At 37.4% G+C, this 21,372-nt stretch overlaps 1 protein-coding gene across 6 annotated transcripts in view; it reads right to left on the bottom strand.

Moving 5' to 3' along the window:
• Window positions 1-21,372, bottom strand: part of DTNA (dystrobrevin alpha) — a 376,270-nt gene that overhangs the window by 103,471 nt on the left and 251,427 nt on the right. For all 6 annotated transcript variants that reach the window (XR_007493790.1, XR_007493791.1, XM_049769646.1 and 3 more), the window contains one exon: window positions 13,106-13,186. Coding sequence is in view for 4 of the 6 variants with exons in the window: in XM_049769646.1 (XP_049625603.1) it covers window positions 13,106-13,186 (81 nt within the window). In the remaining 2 variants the exon portion in view is untranslated. The remainder of the gene's footprint in view (window positions 1-13,105; window positions 13,187-21,372) is intronic.

Here is a 21,372-nt window from a genome sequence, read left to right as displayed (position 1 = left end):
GCTACTGCTAGTCTAGAATCACATTTAGGGAAGAAAAGAATTAGTCTTGTTTTAAATGATGAATCCCAGACCCTGCCCCAGACCAAGAAAATTAGAGTCTGCATATTCGGTAGTTTGTACCATCTTCACGCAGATTGTCCTTATTAAGTATGAGAAGCATTGCTCAAAGTTAGTGGTCCTCAGTGCTGCACCAAGATAGCCTGCTACTCCTAGTAATTGTCTGTCAATTACTACTGCCTAGTAATTGTGTTGTAAGAAGCGAGTAACTACATAGTTTTAAGTATATCTTTTTTTTTTTTTTTGGCTTTAGGGTCACACCTGGCAGCGCTCAGGGGTTACTCCTGGCTCTACGCTCAGAAATTGCTCCTGGCACTCTTGGGGGACCATATGGGATGCCGGGATTTGAACCACTGTCCTTCTGCATCTAAGGCAAATCTCCTACTGCTGTGCTATCTCTCCAGCCCAAGTTTTAAGTATACCTTATACTTATGTATATTCATATTGTTTTAGAATGGTCTGAGATATATGTCTCTAAGAAGATTATTCACTATTTTATGATGTGCTTCCTTAATTAGAAGAAAAAGAAAAATTTCAGCCAAGCTGAGAATTGAACAAAGTTTGGCAATATGTCATTGAGAATATATAAAATGCAGATTTTATTCATATACCTGTATGAACATGCAAGAAAGAGAGAAAGGCATAGAGAGAAAATGCTATTCTATTACGCATCAAATCCTCTAGCAAAGGAGAAAGGTTATTTTCCAAAATAACTCATTTATTAGTCACGTCCATAGATATTAAACTTCATGGACTTCAGAATTCACAACATGAATATTCCATTTAACCACAGTCTCTAAAGAATGAGAATCTAATTTAGGTAACATTTCTGTTTAACAGCAGGCTTCATTGCCAACTTGTGTTCACTCACAACACAGATCTTAAAATGTGATTGTGGGCTTATAGAAAAGTTAATTATGAGGATTTACTTTTTAAATTATCCAATACATTTTTTTCACACTAAAAGATAAACATACATCAGCAATGAATTTTTCTTATGACAATTCTTAAATGGATTTTTCATTTAATATTAGTCTCCATCCCAGTCTGGGTTTACACAGAAAGGATCATACATATTTCCTTTCACTTATGGGATACTCTTGGCTCTCAACCCTCTGGAGATGCTGGTAATTTCTCCCTATCACTCTTATAGTTACTCCTCCTTTCTTCATAATATATAAATATTAACTTTGCTTCTTTTTCTGAAATTCTTCTCTTTGAAGGTTGTCGATGAGCCCCAGACAGAATTCAGGACTGACATTTTCTTACAAAGAGAAAGTTCCTCGCTTCAGGCTAAGTTTCATGACTCCCCAAGAACTCAGGTGATGGGTTTCTGTGCTGTGTAGAGCAAGTAGAACTTGGATGAAGCCTTACAATTGCCTAGGGGAGCAGGTGGGAAGCAAATATCCATGCACATAGATGCTTATGGCCAATCTTGTCAGTCCGGATCTTCCCAGGCACATCATCAGTAAAGGGTTGTACTGGGTCAGGGGTTGTAGCATTCTGCTTTTCTGGAGGCTACTACTGCTCCTGCTCTCTACTGCTTCAACCTGCAACAATTTCAACAAACTATGGGGTCTTGTCCATATAAAAGACTATAATTCCCCTAAGGAAACATTCATTCAGAAGATATACTGAAAATCAACAGTCCACAAAATGAAGTAAAGATAGGGGCCGGAGAGATAGCATAGCAGTTTTTGCCTTGCAAGCAGCCGACCCAGAACCTAAGGTGGTTGGTTCGAATCCCGGTGTCCTATATGGTCCCCCATGCCTGCCAGGAGCTATTTCTGAGCAGATAGCCAGGAGTAACCCCTGAGCACTGCTGGGTGTGCTCCCCCCCAAAAAAAATAGGGCCGGAGAGATAGCATGGAGATAAGGCGTTTGCCTTTCATGCAGAAGGTCATCGGTTCAAATCCTGGCATCCCATCATCCCATATCGTCCCCCGTGCTTGCCAGGAGCGATTTCTGAGCATGGAGCCAGGAATAACTCCTGAGCACAGCCGGGTGTGACCCAAAAACCAAAAAAAAAAAAAGGAGTGAAGATTAAACATTAAAAAACCATTTAAGTGGTGATAGGCTGTTTGCCTTGCACTCAGGTGACCCAGAATGGACCCTATATGGTCCTCCAAGCCAGGGTCAATTTCTGAGCGCATAGTCAGGAGTAACCCCTGAGCGTCACCGGATGTGGCCACCCCCCAAAAAAATCACTGGAACTCGGGATAAGAAAAAACTTGGAAAAGATTTGGAGGAGAGAAGGTACTGCTTTGCTTCCTAATTCATGGATGTGAACCTATAAAGATAAGGAGAGGATGAAAGAAAGAAGAGGATGAAATGGTCAATAGGGCAAAGTGGTCAATGAAGATGAAGTGATCAGATTGAGTTTTGACCTAATTAAGAAACTTGTCCTGGAATTTACTGAAAAGCTGGTCTGTAATTTACTAATCATTTCCATTGCCCATTGTTTAATATTGCTATCACTTTTTAGCAAGCAACTAGAATGAGAACTTGTATCCTGTATAGTTTAATAATGAGAACTTATATCCTGTACAGTTTAATGTATAATTTTGTTTCAAATTCATTTTCAATTAAAATTTTCATGAGAACTAATTTGATCCCCAGAGTTAGTCAAAAAGTGTAGTAGTGGAAACCAGAGATGTTCTTCATAGCGGTGTGTGGATCTCAAACTGGAATCTGATTTGATAGGGCTGGGGAATGGCCAAAGGCAGCCTTGGACATCAGCAACTCCATAGTTGATTATGAAAGACAATGCAGTTTGAGAACTACTGTTGTGGAACTGGACTTTAAGGATGGGATTAAGTAAGGGACAGAAAGAGCAGGAATTCATTTCTCATTTGATTCAGGGGAATTTGCATAAAAGGTACCAGGAGAGTCAGGAACAATGTGGTCAAAGAAGTCATGTGAAAATTAACCATTTTTTAGGACACTCTGAATTTTTTTTTTATTCAGGCATTCAATGCAAAATAGTATTTAAAAAGCTGTGATACATTGGAGAGATAGTAAAGTGGTGAAAGCACATATCTTGCACGTGATGAATCCAGTTTGATCTCGGATCATCTCAATGTAACACTTGGGATCTCCTCACCTCAAAAATAAAAAAGCACCAAATTGCAAAAGATGTTATTTATAATGATATGCACCAAAATTTACCTAAAGTTAAATGTGATGTTGCTTCATTTTTTAAAAAGTTATTAGAGAGGAAGAACTCAATTATAGTATGCTTTGCCAGGTCAACAAATCTATTTTCATAAGATTACCCTGAAGAGTTTAGCTATCACTCATATTAACCAAAAACAAATTTGAACAGAAAATGTTAATAAAAACACAATTTGTAGATTTGATTCCCATAAGTGAGTCATATCTTTCTAGAGAATAAATGTAAAATCATCTGAGTAAATAGCTCACCAAATTATTTTATGTTTCCAACAACTCGAAGCTTCTTAAGTTGTGCCTCCAACACAAAGATAATTTACTTTGCTTAAGGGTTGTGGAGAGAATGTCTTACAAGGATAACATATTAGTTTTACCTTAATTCCCTGGTTAAGGTAGATGATGAAAAGGAATATTAAAAAAAGTTCCATAAAATATTTTGGTGAAGAACAAAATAAAACATCATGTTGACCCCCAATGGCCCTGGCTATATACCCATGGTGTATTAGGAAGAAAGTATTCAGTGTTACTTAAATTATGTTTGAAGACCAGTATCATTATTCAAAATGAGGTATAATAATTGTTGGCTCAATATCTGTCATCCTGTAAATTAAACTAAATTAAACTGAACAAGCATTTATCAAGCCTATTATTTTTTCAAAGTATTGTACCAATAATGAGAAGGTAAATGAAAAGAAAGATGTGAACAATAACTAATTTCTAACTGCCAGTGTTTAACTTTATTCAGAATATTCTTAGTAAAGTTAGGAAGAAGATCTATTATCTCATGTCCCCTCTGGGCAGTTATTTTAGGCTTCATGGGTAACTGAGTATAGTTTCCTTCAAATATGCTGTTATCATTTCTACATTCTAGTAACTTACTTAGGGCTTTTACTGCTTTATTTCACTGCTTTAGTCAGGTTTTTACAGCAACTATCCTCACTCAGTAAGGATAAAAGGATAAAAGTAGAAGTGAATTTTCTGCCTTTTCGCCTTTTGGTGGGAGGGAGTCACAACCAGTAGTGCTCAGGGGTTACTCCTGGCTCTATGCTCAGAAATCGCTCCTGGCAGGCTCAAGGGACCATATGGGATGCCGAGATTCGAACCACCGTCCTTCTGCATGCAAGACAAATGCCCTACATCCATGCTATCTCTCTGGCCCCCCTTTCTCCTTTATCCTAAGAAATATTATAAACTTCAGTCAAACAGTATTGCATTGTCTACTGAGTAAAATTCAATATTTTATGCATAAAAATCACATTGAACTCCTCTCCTAATCTTTAGCTTCATCTCTCATTCACCTCCAGTTCTTTTATTCATTTGTGCAATGAGATCAAGTGAAGAGAAACTGGGAAATTAATTTTATTTACCCATTTACCCACTGATAAAACTGCTATGGTTCAGTACTAGTGAATACAAAGATTGTTTAGAAGTTGGATTAAAATTTGGGATAAAGAGATGTCTTAATGGCTAATCATCAGGACAGAGTATCTGCAGGTATCTTGTGTCAAGAACCTGGAAAATGCATTTTTTAACTCATCTGTAGAAATCCGTAGAAAATATTAAGAAAATATCCAGCGCAGAAAACTCAAGGACATGGTAAACATCTTCCATGTACCTTCTTTTCTACTTTTGCAAAATCTTAGCTCAACCTTTTTATCCAACTCCTGAAGAAGTGATCATTATAGCATAGATGTTGACCAGTTGTATGTAGTTGCTCCCTGACAGTACTTGATCTCTGGCTATTGCTGTATAGGCGCATATAACTGGAATCTCTGAGGACTCCCCTGTACAACCCAGAAGCAGGGGCTGTTCACTGCTGTAGGTCACACTTTACCAAGTAAATTAGTATCTCCAAGTTTTTGCCTCACTGAAGCAGACAAGTGAATTAATATTCACAGACTCTTTAGGAAGTTACTATGTTGTCTAGGGGACTTTCTTTCCTTTCTTCCAGTTTTACTCTGGATTGACTATTCAAATGAACTATTTCAACATAAGCCTTATCATGGAGCCTCCTCTTCTGGGGGAAAACAGGCTAAAGTACCAATTCTAATACAGTTCCAGGCATCACTGATTGAACCATTCCAGAGTAATTAATTCATGGGACAAATGGTTTTAAGTATGTTCAAAGACTCTACTCTTTTTGGTCATGTAAAGTTTCCTTAACTATTTTCTTTTCCACTACAATATATCCTATATAACCATATTTAGCTGTATAAGATTTGAAACCATAAAATTTATCATAGATGATATTATGCAGAATATATTATTTTCCTGATAAATAAAGTTACCTAGTTAGGGCTCGTGTCATTGCTTTGTATTAGCTTTTCAGTGGTCCCTGGGCTCACCTTCTATGACAAGCTTGTCAGACATTGTAGACATTGTCAGACTGTTTACTGTAGACTATTGCACCTGGAAGATTTGAGTTGGGTTCTAAATTATATGCTCATATCTGGTGTTTATTTAAGGGAAACTACATAATATCTATTGTGCTATGCTCTCCTCACCTGGAACAAATAAAAATTTATAATTATGATTTAAAAAGAAAAGAGGAGGCGAAGCAGATATCTTTTTTTTTTTTTTTTTTTAGTTTTTGGGCCATACCCGGCATTGCTCAGGGGTTATTCCTGGCTGTCTGCTCAGAAATAGCTCCTGGCAGGCACGGGGGACCCTATGGGACACCGGGATTCGAACCAACCACCTTAGGTTCTGGATCGGCTGCTTGCAAGGCAAACACCGCTGTGCTATCTCTCCGGGCCCTTGAAGCAGATATCTTAGGCTAACATTGAATGGTGAAAAAATAACTAGTTTTCTTTCAATGGCTCTCTTTATACATGATTTCTTCTAGCCAGGTTTTGGAATCAGATTTTGGGAGGGCATCATCTTGGCATTCGTGTGAAGCTCTGCTGACTGGTTCTGCATACTCTGGCAGAATGCCAGACACATAGTTTGGCAGAATAACTAGGAAAAGGCTGTAGCATTCTATTTGCACCTGTTTGATGGACTGGGGAAGTCTGAAAGACTTTCACAGTTGACTGGCATTAAAAGATGACTCACTTTTTTAACTTGTAAAAGCAAAAGAGCACAAGTAATGCAGATTCCTGCCATAATAATGCTGCAACGAGAGAAGGAAGCTGGCGGTAGCTACATCCAGATGCCACAAATAGTGCTACAGGTACTGGCTAAAATCAAGGTGATGTGGTGGCAACCACTTGAGGAAAACTCACAGTGTTCTCTAGAAATAAAAATACTAACAAGGAAGCAAATTCTGCATCTTTAAGATCTTAACAATGAAAGTAGCTAAGGAGAAGAAGCTCTTTTAATTAAGCCTGTATCACAGGTATCAGGATTTAAAATGCAGATCTTAATTTTGTTCATCAGAAGCGTACTCTGATTAGAGGCAAACACTTCACCAGAGTGCCATTGTGTCCAGAGGACCACATGTTTCCCATTATTATGTGTTTGTTTATGTTTTGCTGCCACCAACTTCCCCATAGGGAATGTTCTAGAGTGCACTATTCTAATCCAAAGCACTTAAAGAAAATGTCTAAAACATCTAGAAAGATAACACATTATGAATGAAAATCATGTATCAAGAATATTTGGGACAATAAAAAACAAATGTAATTATGCTCCAAGGTTTTGGAACCTGCCTCTTCTCTTGACTGAATGAATCTGTTAGATTCCATCTGCTAGAGATGGGCCCTTGCTGCTAGAATCCAGAGTCCTACAGGCAAGACTCTGACAAATATCATAGTCTTATTTATTAGAGAAGACCAGGAACCTATGACAAGACCCTAGGCCAGGAGAGAGAGCGGGGCTTGGGGACATTCAACTGTCTCTTCCAACTGCAACCAACTCCTTTCTTGCTCCTCCACCTCTTTCTCCCAACTGCTAACCAACTCTCATCTTGCTCCTTCAGCTCTCTCTTCCACCGGCTAACCAATTCTTTTCCTACTCCTCCAATTATCGCTTCCAACTGCCAACCCTGGCGAGGGTTTTATAGACTCAGCAGCCAATCATGATTAGGGTCTTATTTAAAGGGGTTGTGTCTTATTTAAAGGGCAGACCCCTTTTATGGCTGGCAGGTGCTGGACTGTAGGACTAGAGAACTCTCCTGCTGTCTTTTAATTTCATGACTGAAGAGAGTCTGTCTATCTTTCTCATAGGTACACCTCATATTTTAGATCTATTTTATTTTTTTATTTTTTTGTGCCAGAGGGTTTGCCGCACTGTTTTTTTTTTTTCTCATACAAGATTCTAAAGCCATCGAAAAATAGAAAATATCTAATTTTCTGGGCAGAGTGGTGGACAGAATTTTAAAATCATATATTCTCCCACACCCCCTCCTCATTACAGAATGCTTGCTCCTTGTGGGTACATCTTCTCTGCATTATTTAAACAAGTATTGCCATTAATCCAGGTATTGGCAATGAAAGAAGGATTTTGCAGATGTAATTAAGAATCCAATTGATGTTAAAATAGGACAATTACTAGAAAGAATTTGACCTATTTTCATGAGTTCTTTGGAAGCCTCAAGTTTTTTTTTGGTTGATCACTGAGAAGGTGGCAATATAAGACTCGGCACTTGACTGATAAAAAATCATTTTGGTAGGGCATATTTATTCATTCGGGGAAGAATGTTTATTCAGGACCTACTTTATATACAGAATACTTCTGCAGGACCTAAGTCATATACTTCATACAAAAATATATATATCTATATATGTGGGTCAGTTCTATATGTCATATACATCATACATATACATATACTCTGTATGAATAATTCTGTAGAGTAAACGTGAAGTCAACAGATAACTGCATTTGGGGTGTTTAGGGAACATCTAAAAGAAGTTTATAGATATTAAAACAAAACATGTGTTCGAACTTACATTATAGCTGATTAAGGCTATTTTAAAAGTGTCTAATTTCTTTTTTTTTATTTAACCAACTTTATTACATACATGATTGTAATTGGGTTTCAGTCATGTAGAGAACACCAACATTCACCAGTGCAACATTCCCATCACCAATGTCCCAAATCTCCCTCCTCCCCACCCAAACCCCGCCTGTACTCTAGACAGGCTTTCTAGAAAACTGCACACATCAAAACTCACTTTTAGGTTTGAAGGAACAATACATGCTTTCACAGACAAACAACAGCTCAGAAACTTTACAGACTCAAAACCGTTCTTAAAAGAAAAACTGAATGGCCTAATTTAAGACAAGACTGACCAAAAGACACACCAAACTTTGATATAAAGATGGCACTAACTCCCAGGACAATTCTTTCTCTCAACGTCAATGGACTAAATGCACCAGTTAAGAGACATAGAGAGGCTAACTGGATCAAAAAACTCAATCCAACCTTCTGCTGCTTACAAGAAACGCACCTGAATAGTCAGAACAAACATAGACTCAAAATAAAAGGCTGGAGGAAAATCATCCAAGCAAACAACACCCATAAAAAAGCTGGAGTGGCCATACTAATATCAGATGATGCAAACTTTATACTTAGGAAAGTTATAAGGGACAAAGATGGACATTTTGTATTAATCAAAGGATATGTACAGCAGGAAGAAATCACTCTCCTAAACATATATGCACCGAATGAGGGGCCAGCAAAATATTTAATAAAATTGTTGACAAATCTAAAAAATAATATCAATAACAACATAATAATTGTGGGAGACCTCAACACAGCATTGTCAACACTTGATAGGTCAACCAGACCGAAACCCAACAAGAATTTACTAGACCTGAACAGAGAAATGGAAGAAAGAGGCCTAGTAGGTATATGCGGAATACTCCACCCCCAGAAGCCTGGATACACATTCTTCTCTAATGTACATGGGACATTCTCCAGGATAGACTACATGCCAGCACATAAAACATACCTCCATAATATCAATGTAGGCTACCTTTGCAGGCTACCTTTGCTGACCACAAGGCCCTGAAATTATATGTGAACTACAAAGGGACACAGAAGAAAAACTTTAATACCTGGAAGTTAAACAGCCTAATACTGAATAACCAGTGGGACCGAGATGAAATCAAAGAGGAAATCAAAACCTTCCTGAAAACAAATGACAATGAAGACACAAACTATCAGAACCTATGGGACACAGCAAAAGCAGTACTGAGAGGAAAATTTAAAGCTTTCTATTTCCCTCGTACATTCTCATTATTAGGATAGTTCAAAACGTAGTTATTTCTCTAACTAAACTCACCCCTGTTTGCATTGAGCTTCGTGAGGTGAGCTGTAACTTCCAGCTCTTTTCTCTTTTGTGTCTGAAAATTATTATTGCAAGAATATCTTTCATTTTTCTTAAAACTCATAGATGAGTGAGACCATTCTGTGAAAGGAACCTTTCTCAATCTAGTTAAAGCCATCTACCACAAGCCAATGACAAATACTATAATCAATGGAGAAAAACTAAAAGCCTTTCCTCTAAATTCTGGTACAAGACAAGGCTGTCCGCTCTCACCACTCCTCTTCAACATAGTACTGGAAGTTCTTGCTATAGTGATCAGGCAAGAAAAAGATACCAAGGGAATTCAGATAGGAAAGGAAGAAGTCAAGCTCTCATTGTTTGCAGAAGACATGATACGATCTGTTCAACAAACAAGAGCTCCAATTCCAGAAGTCTGACTGAGACAACCGCAACTGAATGGGTCTTCCGGAAACATAACAAAAGACTTTATCCCAGGCTCCATTCTAGGAGCAACATAATGACCAAGAGCACCAACTACAGAAGATGAATTAAAACGACACTGAAGAAGCATAACTGCTAGAACCACAAAGAAAGACTTCATAAGCTCCATTCCCTGAGCTGCACAGCCACCAAGATCTCTAGATCTTACCATCCAAGACAAAGCAGCAGTCTCCCACACACAACGAAAGCAACAAGGGGAGAGTAAATGATCATGCAAGGAGTCTAGAGTTAATCCCATGACAGTATACTTCAGGGGTGGAGAAACCCTGTATCTCCTAGGTCAATGGAATTCCCTCTACAATATCCACAATAGTTACTGTGCCTTTGCAGGGGGAAAAAGAATAGAAAAAAAAAGCACAAAACAATCATTTTTCACATGTTTATCGATTGATCGATTTTTTTTGACGTCTTTATTTTTGGTGTAGAGATTAAGGTTGATGTCTCCAATATTATTTTATTTTATTTTGTCTTGTCTTTCTCTTTCTTTTTGCACTCGAACATGATTTGATTTCAGAACCGAGACTATTGTGTGGTGCCTGTCTTTATTGCTGTAGTGCTCAGTGGTTATTTAATTCGATATTTCTTTCTGTATTGTTGTGGTGTTTCAATTACCTTTTTCACATCCTCTCTCAAACTGAGGTTGGAAGCCTCGAGTCTAGAGGGACTCCGCCCATTTTCAGCGTATTTGACTTTTGACTTCTTTTTTATTTTTTCCTCTTATTTTGTACCCCAATCTATTGCTTTTCTTTCCTTCAAACAAAACCACATATCTCAATTTATCTAGCTCTGCCTCTTAAGTAGAGAGGGAAACAAGGGAGGGTTCCAGGACCAAAGAGATATGTGATCACTAGTAGTAAGCCAGACAAAGAGGGGTTCACCTACTCTAGTAGCCTGGGGGGTGATGGTGGGGAATATGGGTTGTAGAAAGGGAACTGGAATGGGGGGAGGACATATTTGGTGATGGGTATTCCCTTGATTCAATGTTAATATGTAACTAAATACTACTGTGAAAGATATATAAGCCATTATGAAAAAAATTTGTGTTTTTAGTCAGAAACTTTCTTTGACTTACATGTATTATTATAACAATTATATTATATGTTATGTATGCTACTATATTATGTTATGTTAGTTTACCTCATTATGTTAATAAATTTTGTCTCTTGAATAAATTCTTACAATAAAAAATGTGAAAAAAATCGCATTAGTAAGAAAAAAATCGCAAAAATCGCATTAAACATTTGCATACACCAAACAAAACTGCTTGGGGTATGTGAATGTTTAATGCGATTATTTTCTTACTAATGCGATTTTTATTGCAATTATTTGGTAAGCGAATAATCGCGAATACTGAGTTATTTGAAGGCCGGCCGCGGGCCACAAAATGTTGTACCGAGGGTCACAAATGGCCCATGGGCCGCAAGTTTGAGGCCCCTGTGCTATAAGGATTTGAAGTGGGGGTTGTGGCTGCAGTTGCATGCAAAATTTAATTTTAGTTTTTTTAATTTAGGATCCACTCTTCCTATTATTTATTGATATTTTTGTTCATCAGTATCATCTGTGATGTCTTTTGGAAATTCCATCTCTGATGAAAGTAGCCTAAAGAAGCCATACATCCCTTCACAATTGTAGAGTTTCCTTCACTCTTTTTTTTTTTTCATCAATTTGCTTAACTTTGCAAGGAGTCCCACATATCAGTAATATTTGGCCAACCTGTGTTTTTCCATTCTCATCTTGTCCTCAACTTAACCCCTATTTCTAGCCTCTTATAGCTGGAGAATAAGCTGTAGAGGAGAAACCCAAAGGACAGATGGACACTGTTCCATATATCATGATAAGTTGGAAGATTAGAAGTTCTGACAGGATGAGACCTGCTCAGAGCCCAGAAAAATATCTGCTTAGAGACTCTGGGAAACAAAGATGAAGGCATGACTGCTTCTGTGTTCACTGAATTTCATACATCCATGCATCTAGTCAAGAGTTATGTATATATTCAAGAGTGCATTGTGGTTTTAATCCACATATTTATTCAATACTAATTTAAAACATGAACAAGTTATTAATTTTTATAGTTTCAGTTCTCAAAACTGGAAAGCATAAAACATTTTTTTTTTTTTTGCTTTTTGGGCCATACCCTGTGACGCTTAGGGGTTACTACTGGCTATGCGCTCAGAAATCGCTCCTGGCTTGGGGGACTATATGGGATGTCTGGGATAAAACCAAGGTCTGTCCTGGATTGGCCGTGTAAAAGGCAAATGCTCTACCACTGTGCTATCGCTCTGGCCCCAACAAAAATTTTTTCGAAGAGAAAATAAATTACTTATGGGATAAAAGCATTGACTGACCAAAAATCTGCTCACAGTGGACAGTGAACTAATTTGCTATTCATTAATTCTTGTAAATTTTGAAATAAAAAAAAACAAAAAAACAAAAACAGAACTAAATTTTATTTATTGTTTTTAGGTTTTACAGTTTTCTCACATACCATTGTCTCAAGAAGATAACCATAGTGAACTATTCTGATAAAATGGGTTGACTTTGTAGTTTTGGAAAGAAACCTAAATGTTCTCCGGGCACTTATAAACATTTGTTTATATCTGAAAAAGAATTACAAATAAAAAAGAAAACTGATGTACGATATGACATTCTTGAACAGCATTTTGATGGCATTGCTTTTATCATACCAAAACAAGATAAAAGAAGTAAAATATCCATTTAGAATTTAATCATTACAAGTGTAGGAATATACACACAACCAGAGGCCAATCCTTTTAAATTCTTTAGCAGACAAAAGTGAGAATTCCTTCAGAATTCCTTAGTAATACTCCCACTTCCACCTCCCCCCTTTTCCTTTTCTTTTTCTTTCTTTGGGGGTGAGCATACACAGTGATGCTCCTGGTGCTGCATTCAGGATTACTCCTGGCAGTACTTGGGGGGAATTATATGGGATGTGGATATTAAACCTGGGAAGGCTGTGAGTAAAGTCAGTTGTAGGATTACTCAGGTCCCACTTAGTAATATTTTTCTCAATTGTGCATCACTATATTCTTTCTGTGCAAACATGTGCTGATCAACACTAGCAAAAGACTCTTGCTTCAATAAACTAACGAATGTAACCGATGGGATTCATGAGGGTGATTAGCTCATGTAACTGGAATACTTACAATTGCATTTCTTCTGAACAAATCTAAGTTTGCATGCTGTTCTGTAGGTAGATAATCGGATACGATCCAGATCTTGAGCCCCTGGTGACAAGAAAATGCACATCGGGTTTGCCATGTAAATGGAAAGGAATTTATAGTGTTTATAAAATAAAACAATAATAAAAGTTACATTTTATCATTTCATTAGAGGATAAATATAACTGCCAGACTTTCAAAGCACCATACATCATAGGTTCTAGAAAAAGAGAGTACACGTCTTCAAAAAGGAAGTCAGAAAGCCAACCAGGTACATGGACTAAGGGACAAAGCCTCAGTCTATGTCTGCTCAATCTATGTCTGAAACAAGATAATAATATCAGTATGTAATCTCATCAGATAATTATTGATACTGTGATTGATCGTTAGAATCTGGTTGTGAGGTTTTAACATACTAAATGTTATCTTCTCTGCATGGTCTCTACGACCAATTTCTTTGAGCAGCCTCACACTGAGATAGCCTCAAATTTCTCATCTGGAAGATAGGGATGATACTCTACCATTTATCCATAAAATTCTGGAAAAGATAAATATATTAAAAAGACCTAAACAAGGGCCTGCGAGGTGTGTGTGTGGGGAATGGTACCAGGACCAAATAGTCGTATGAACATTGAGTGGAAATAAAAAAAATGATCAGACTTAAATTCCAAGTTCAAAGTCAACAACAGCAGAATTGATATTCAATCTACGACAAGCTGTACAAGAGGGGACCAGTTACACTAGCAGTCCAGGAGACAAAGGAGGAAGGTATGGGATGCATGCTGGGAACAGGAGTGGAGGGAGGACAACACTGGTGGTGGGAATGCCCCGATTCATTGTCACTTGTACCTTAAATATTACTGTGAAAGATTTGTAAGTCACTTTGGTCACAATAAAACTTATTTTAAAAAATAGCTATGTTCTTATATAGTTACTATGAACCATAAATGTGGGGCTGAATTCCTAAAATTTGGAAGTATAAAATAGATATTAAATAAATGCATACTATGTTCTAGATTCAGTCCAAGGATTAGCACATTCAAAGGGTGAGAGATTATCAGAAAGTCAGATGTAGATATAAGAGACATCCCACTTTCAGCATAAATGGTGATGCTCAGGGGTTACTCCTGGCTATGTGTCCCATTTGGTCCCCCAAACCAGGAGCAATTTCTGAGCACATAGCCAGGAGTAATCCCTGAGCATCACCAGGTGTGGCCAAAACAAACAAACAAAAAATGTCTACTACATTTATGCTGAAAGTGGGATGTCTCTTATATTTACATCTGTCGTTCTGTTGGGAAAAAAATAGAAGAAAAGAAAAAGGAAAAAAAACTGGGAGAAGTTTATCTAGATTTTATAAATGTCAATTTAAAAGAAGAAAGGGGGGGCTGGAGAGATAGCATGGAGGTAAAGCATTTGCCTTGCATGCAGAAGGTTGGTGGTTCAAATCCCGGCATCCCATATGGTCCCCTGAGTCTGCCAGGAGTAATTTCTGAGCATAGAACCAGGAGTAACCTGTGAGCATGGCCAGGTGTGACCCAAAAACAAAAACAAAAAAATAAAAAATAATAAAAAAATAAAAGAAGAAAGGGATAAATAGATAACATCCCCTCTAACAAACCAAAAAAGAAAAAAACAAGCAAAAAGACAAACAAGCAAACAAGCAAAAAACAATCAAGAAAACCAAAACCAGAAGCTACAAAAAAAAAGTGTTTCTTTTTGCAAAGGTACATTAAGTATTGGGGAAATTAGAAAGGGAATTTCCTTGGCCTAAGGTATACAGGGTTTCTCCACCCTTTTTGTTTTGTTTTGTTTTTTCGGACTTACCCATTTGATGCTTAGGGGTTACTCCTGGCTAAGCACTCAGAAATTGCCCCTGGCTTGGGGGGACCATATGGGATGCCGGGGGATCAAGGTCCTTCCTTGGCTAGCACTGGCAAGGCAGACACCTTACCTCTAGTGCCACCTGACCGGCCCCGGTTTCTCCACCCTTGAAGCATACTGTCATGGGAACAACTACAGGCTCTGTACATACTCATTCTCATACCTCAAGGTTTTTTTTATGGTGCCAGGAAACTTTCTGCTCAGTTGTAGATGATAAGATCTGTAACTAGAGGTCTTGGTATTTACACAGGTCATAGGTGAACCCTAGGATAGTCTTTCTTTACAGTTCTATAAGTTCTGTTCCATCACTGTTGTTATAATCAGTCTTCTGTAATTAGTGGTCTTGGTTTTTTTGCAAAGAACCTAGTAGAAGCCTAGATTAGAGTCTTTCATAGTGGTTCAAGAATTTCTGCTTCATCACAGTTGTGGAAGTAGGGCCTCTGGAATTAGAGATCTTGGTTATTGTACAAATCCTAGGCTGAATCCTAAGCTAGAGTCCTTCTTATTAATCCCAGAATAGCTTTTGCCCAGTCATGGTTGTCAAAGTCACTCTTCTGTAGTTAGTGATCTTGGTTTTTGCACAGATCTAAGAGTGATGTGTCTTCCTATTTCATCTTACCGTTAGATGATGAGTTAGGACAACCTGATCTTAAATAAAGTTGTTGCTGTTTACTCATTTCAGGATGTCATATCAAAGCTGGTGCAAGTTGGTGCCAGAGCAGCTTTAGGAATTTCCTACGGGGAGTTTGGTTTCTGGTGCTATTGCAGGGAATTGTGTCAGTTCACATAGCTATTTTTTAAATGTTTTGAACTTTATCACTAACTACTACAGAAATGTTTCATTAAAAATGTTAGAGTAGCAAGGAAATTAATTGACTTGGAAGTATCTATACAGGAAGCTAATTAAGTATTTTCTAATAAAATAAGAAGTGAATTAGCAAGCATCCCTCACTGAAAATTTGCCATATTCCTTCAACTCAAACTAATCTCTTTCAGATTCTCTTTAAAATTCTACCAAAAACCCTCCTATATTCTATGGTTTTATGAGGACAATCATTAAAACTTATTATCTTTAGAATTTATTACTTGACAAACAGGCTCTTTGATTTTGAACACTTGGAATTTTAATGTAGGCAGGGACTTTTCTTTACCCAATCTATAAATCCCCTTAAAAAATTCTTCAGAAGGCTAGAAAAATAGCACAGAGAGTAGAACAATTGCTGTTATATACTCAACCCAAGTTTGATCCCCAGCAATTCATCTGGTCCCTTGAGCCTGCTGGAAGTAATTTGCTGAGTGCAGAACCAGAAGAAACCTCTAAGCATTGCTGGGTGTGGCCCCCAAACAAAAAAAATGTTTTTAAAAGATGGACATTTAGCCAAAGACATGGTAGGATTATCTCCTGTAGCATATGAAAAAGTTTCCACAAGATGATTCTTGGAATTGTATATAAAAGTGTCTCCTTAGGATTTGCCCCACCTAACCCTTCCAGGTGGGGCGCTGTGGAGTTGGGAATAAATAGCTGGAGGGACAGGAGTTAGGGGTCCTTCTGTGAAAAGCTGCTGGCTGCAGGAGGATTCTTTGGCTCTCCTTGCCCGATCTTTTAAACCCTATCGTTCTGGTCTGTGTGGATTATTATTTGCTGCGGATAAATATTTCCAAGGTCTTCCCCCGAAAGGGGACAAGGGGATGGGAAGTAATTTCTCATTCTGGGGACTGTTCTTGGATTCACAAATATCCAGCCAAGATAACAGCGAAGATATCTTGCAATCTCCTATGATAGAGATGGCTGATTATACAATGAGAATAAACGGGCTTTAAAATCAGCAGGCTTTATGGTCTGAAGAGCTAGCACAGGGGTTACGACACTTGTCTTACAGAAGGCTAACCTTGGTGCAATTCGTGACACTGTATATTGTTGTCTGAGAACCTCCTAGAGGTCACTCTTGACTACAAACCCAGGAAAATAATCTCTGAGATTGCATGGTATGTCACCAGATCTTCCTTCCACCCCAAATAAATTCAGTAAACTTGAATCTATCACTTTCTTGTTATGTAAACTTTGTCAAGTTTTTATTTGCTATCCAATTTCTCATATTTAAAGTGGGCACAAACATAAAAAGTTTAGGGCAAACACAGTAAATGCTTTAGAACAGATGGGCCTCCTTCAATGGCCTTCTGTGTCACTGCTGAGAAACAACAAATGATAAATGTATATAAAATGTTTGAACTTTAATTTGCCTTCCTGAATCATCAATTTATTTGATCTAGTTTCCCCTCTGGAGCCCCATAAATCTTCACCCCCCTGAACTTGGTGATTTATTTTCCAAGCACTGGGGAGCAGTTATCAGTATTTTTAGTGTCTTTGCCACCAGTTGAAGATTCTGTACAACTCCCTGTCTTCATGGAATTTAAAATTTAGTTGGGGAGGTAGCTTCCTTTTGGCCATTGTCGGTGGTAGATGTTCAACTCCATAGTCATTTTGAATACAGTGTCTATGACAGAACAAGAGAGCAACAAAGCTTCAATGCGTGGAAGTTGCTGTTTATTCTCCTCATTATCATCATATATAGTTTTGAGACTCTAGAGCCCTATATGATAGCTGCCTGAAATAAAATATTCACAGAAGTCAGATGCCAAAGCCTCTCTCATACCTGCTCAAAATATACTGAAATTTTCATTGTGATAATTAGTGAATATCATAAAAAATTTACTAATATAATTGCTAAATTATAAGTGGGTCTTTTGACTTTTATCAAGTCTGAAATTTCTAGTTTTAAAAACACTTTCCTGGGGCTGGAGTGGGGCGCAATCGGTAAGGTGTCTGCCTGCCTTGCATGCACTATCCTAGAACCGACCATGGTTCGATCCCCTGGCGTTCCATGTGATCCCCCAAGCCACGAGCGATTTCTGAGCGCATAGGCAGGAGTAACCTCTTAGTGTCACCGGGTGTGCACCCCCCCCAAAAAAAAAACACTTTCCTGTACTTATATTGAATACCTTTTTTTATGATTTATTGAGAAGTTTTTTGGGTATAAAGTTAGATTTAATATTTATGTTGTTCTTCCAATTTATAGCTCATGTTTATAAAATTTCTGAATTTTTATTTAAAAAATGTTATTACTGTGGCTTGCTCTCAGCTGACTCAGGTTCAATCTCCAGCACTATATATAGTAGTTCAAGGCTTGTCAGGAATGATCCCTAAGGAGTGATCCCAAAGAACGGAGCCAGGAGCAAGCCCTGAGCACCATTGGGTGTGGTCCCAAATAAACAAAATACCATTACTTATATTTCAATGTACATGTCCTCTGTAAATATGAGAAGCTCATAGGAAATGAACTCTTTAGGATCTAGAAAATCAAAGAGAAGACTATTAGAAATATCTGAAAATTAAGTCTTTTTCCCTAGATAGAAAGCAGTGTTATTATTGATGAATTTGGCTCAATAATCAGTAATAATTCCAATATTCATAAACAATCCTTTAAAAGGAGACACCGGGGACATAGATTATTTTTTTAATTATTCAGATTAAGTATTTAAACTTTATGCAGCCAAAATATAAAACGACTTAAATTTCTTAGTTCTGGCAAGACTTTTTCCTCTGAAAAGAAAAACCCTGGTCCCTCTCCATCTGCCTCTCCTGGAGTTCCTTCCAAAGGCAATTGAGCCAAAGTACACCTCTCCCCGATGCAGTAGGCTGTAAAATGATGCTTTGGAACAGGAGCTCAATGTCTGCTCTCTTCTACTTCATCACAAGATTTAATTGATCCTCTGTATTACAGAAGAATGAGATAGGTAATCTGAAGATTTGTTAATGCTTCTTTTTTGGTTGGTTCCTTCTGGAGAATAACAGGAGCCTTGATGATTAAATAGTGTGTGGTGAGCACTAATATTTAGTTTTCAGATAGTCTAGATGAATTGACTGATGAGACTACAATAATAGCCCGGATGATTCCTGGAATACTTGAGAGTCATACAATAAGGATAAAGCTTTGAAAGAAAGTTAAACATGTATAGATGAGAATTGGTCAAAAACGTATACAATCTGATTGCAAGGTTACTAAAATCTGAAGGTTACTAAGAGACAGAAACGGAGAAACTGAGAGGTAAGTAGTTTACTAGAGTAAGTGATAACTTAAGAGAGTTTCCAGAATGGTGATTCGTTGTTGATTCATACCATTACAATGACTGTGGAGCATGGGAAATGAAGATACAAGTAAAAATAATTCGACCATGGACTATGGTAGTTGCATATTTCATTCATTTATTTTTTCTAAAATTTTGAAATTAATTTTTCTACTATTCCTATGGTAAAATGCAAAATCATGTTCTAGATTCCATTGCAGTTATTCATTTGTTGAATAGCTAACACTGTAGCTGCCTTCAAACAACTCAGCAATGTTTATTTAGTTCCTGTACCTATGGCTATTTTGCTTGAATTTCTGGTCACTCGTAGGTTGAGAAGTCAATAGTATCACTTTCCTTTTTACCAGGACCTTCTTCATCTTTGGAAAAGTTGTATCCCAAATACTTTCCTTTGATAAAAACCTACCATTCCTACAAACCACAGGCGTTTGAACCAACACTGAATCTGCCTTTAAGGTGGCTGAGTTCAGGACTTGCCTCTGAGGAGTTGACAATTCTGACATGAAACAATTGAGCATTTTCATAAGGGTTATAAAAGATAGTCAGTGGGCTCTGAGCACAGGAAACAGAAGAGAGTTTAATTCTAAGAGCAAACAATTTATCTCTGTGGAATGCTAGATAAACTATTTGGTTACTGAACCACTCAAGGTGAGGGTGACTTTTTACTTAGCTGGAGTTTTATCTTTTTAACCAATTATATTAAGTAAACTGGTAAATTTGAACATTATGCAAGAGTTTTTTTAATTTAAGGTGATCTGCATTTATTTATCTATTTATTTAATGTAGGCCACTACCAAGGTTATACATATATATATATATATATATGCTTGTTAAGCTACTTGCTAGGTTTTTTATTTTTGCTTGTAATTGTAATTTGTGAATCACTTTGCTGCTCTTAATTTCACTTCCTTTTGTCTCTTTTTCTGCTGCTTGTGACAATGAGCTCAAAGAATCTGCTAAAATGAATCTGCTAAAACACAAGAATTTGCTAAAGTTACTTTTTTATTAATAATTTTTATTTTGACCAAAGTGGATTATAAATCATTCACAGTAGTATTTTAGGTACATAGTGACATTGAATCAGGGGCATTCCCATCACCAATGTTGTCCTTCCTCCACCCCTATTCCCAGCATGCATCCCATATCACCCCTCCTTTGCCCCCCAAGGGTGCTAGCATAAGTGGTCCCTTCTGTGTCTAGCTTGTTGTAGATTGGGTTTTGATTCTGTTATTGTTGGCTTTGGATTTGGTGTTTAAGTCTGATCATTTTTTATTTCTACTCGATGTCCATATGACTATTTGGTCTTGGTACCCTCCATTATTTCCCCCTTAATTTGTGAGGCAGAACAAGATGGTTCAAGTTATGTGGTTCTGTTTGAAGGTAAGGAAAAAAAAAACGAAAAAAAAAGGAGGGGAGGGGAATTCAAACAAGCAAAAAACAGGAGGAGTCCTTCTAGAGACTATAAATATCAATTTAAGAAAAGAAAGGGAAAAAGGAAGGAACACATAAAATTAATAAAAGAAAAATCAACACCCCCCCAAAAAAACCAAAACCAAAACAAAATTTTTCCTATCAATTGCTAGTCTCCATGCGCTTTATTCTTAGTTTTTTGACCTTTTTATGGTTATATTCTTCTTAAGCTTCCCTCAATTTCACTAAAATTTAGATAAGCTTCTACCTGACTTCAGACTCTTGATCTCCTTTTCTTTCCATCATTTACAAGAAAAAACTTTCTATTGTGTTGTCCCTTTGAGATGGAAGTCTCTCAATCTCTTGCCAATTTTATAGCTCAGAATGACTTTCTGAAGGATCTGAAAGCTCTTCCTTTAAAAGGAAAGAATCTTTGAAGAAAATCTCTCAGTCTCCTGAAAGAATTGGAGGGTAATTTCCTTACTGTGACAACTAGCAAACAAAACAAAAACTTCCTAGCTAACAACCTTCAGTACTCTGGCACTAGTTCACTGGTACTTTTTGTTCAGTTCATTCAACCTTCTCTCCCTCTTGCAACTGTTTTTAATATAGCCTTCCTTGCCTTCATACAATTTTTCATTGACATTGTAATTTTCAATACAAGAATCCCTTTGGCATTCCCTTTTGCTGTTTAAAACTATAATTGAATATTACAGTGGTAGGGTGTTTACCTTACATGCTGCTGATCTGAGTTCAATCCCGAACACACCATATGTTCCCCTGAGCCTGTCAAGAGTGATCTTTGAGCACAA

This window comes from Suncus etruscus, chromosome 3 (genome assembly GCF_024139225.1).
Source record: "Suncus etruscus isolate mSunEtr1 chromosome 3, mSunEtr1.pri.cur, whole genome shotgun sequence".
Taxonomy (NCBI): Eukaryota; Metazoa; Chordata; class Mammalia; order Eulipotyphla; family Soricidae; genus Suncus; species Suncus etruscus.
The sequence above is the reverse complement of the archived record's forward strand: the minus strand, read 5'-3'. Positions and strand labels throughout refer to the sequence as shown.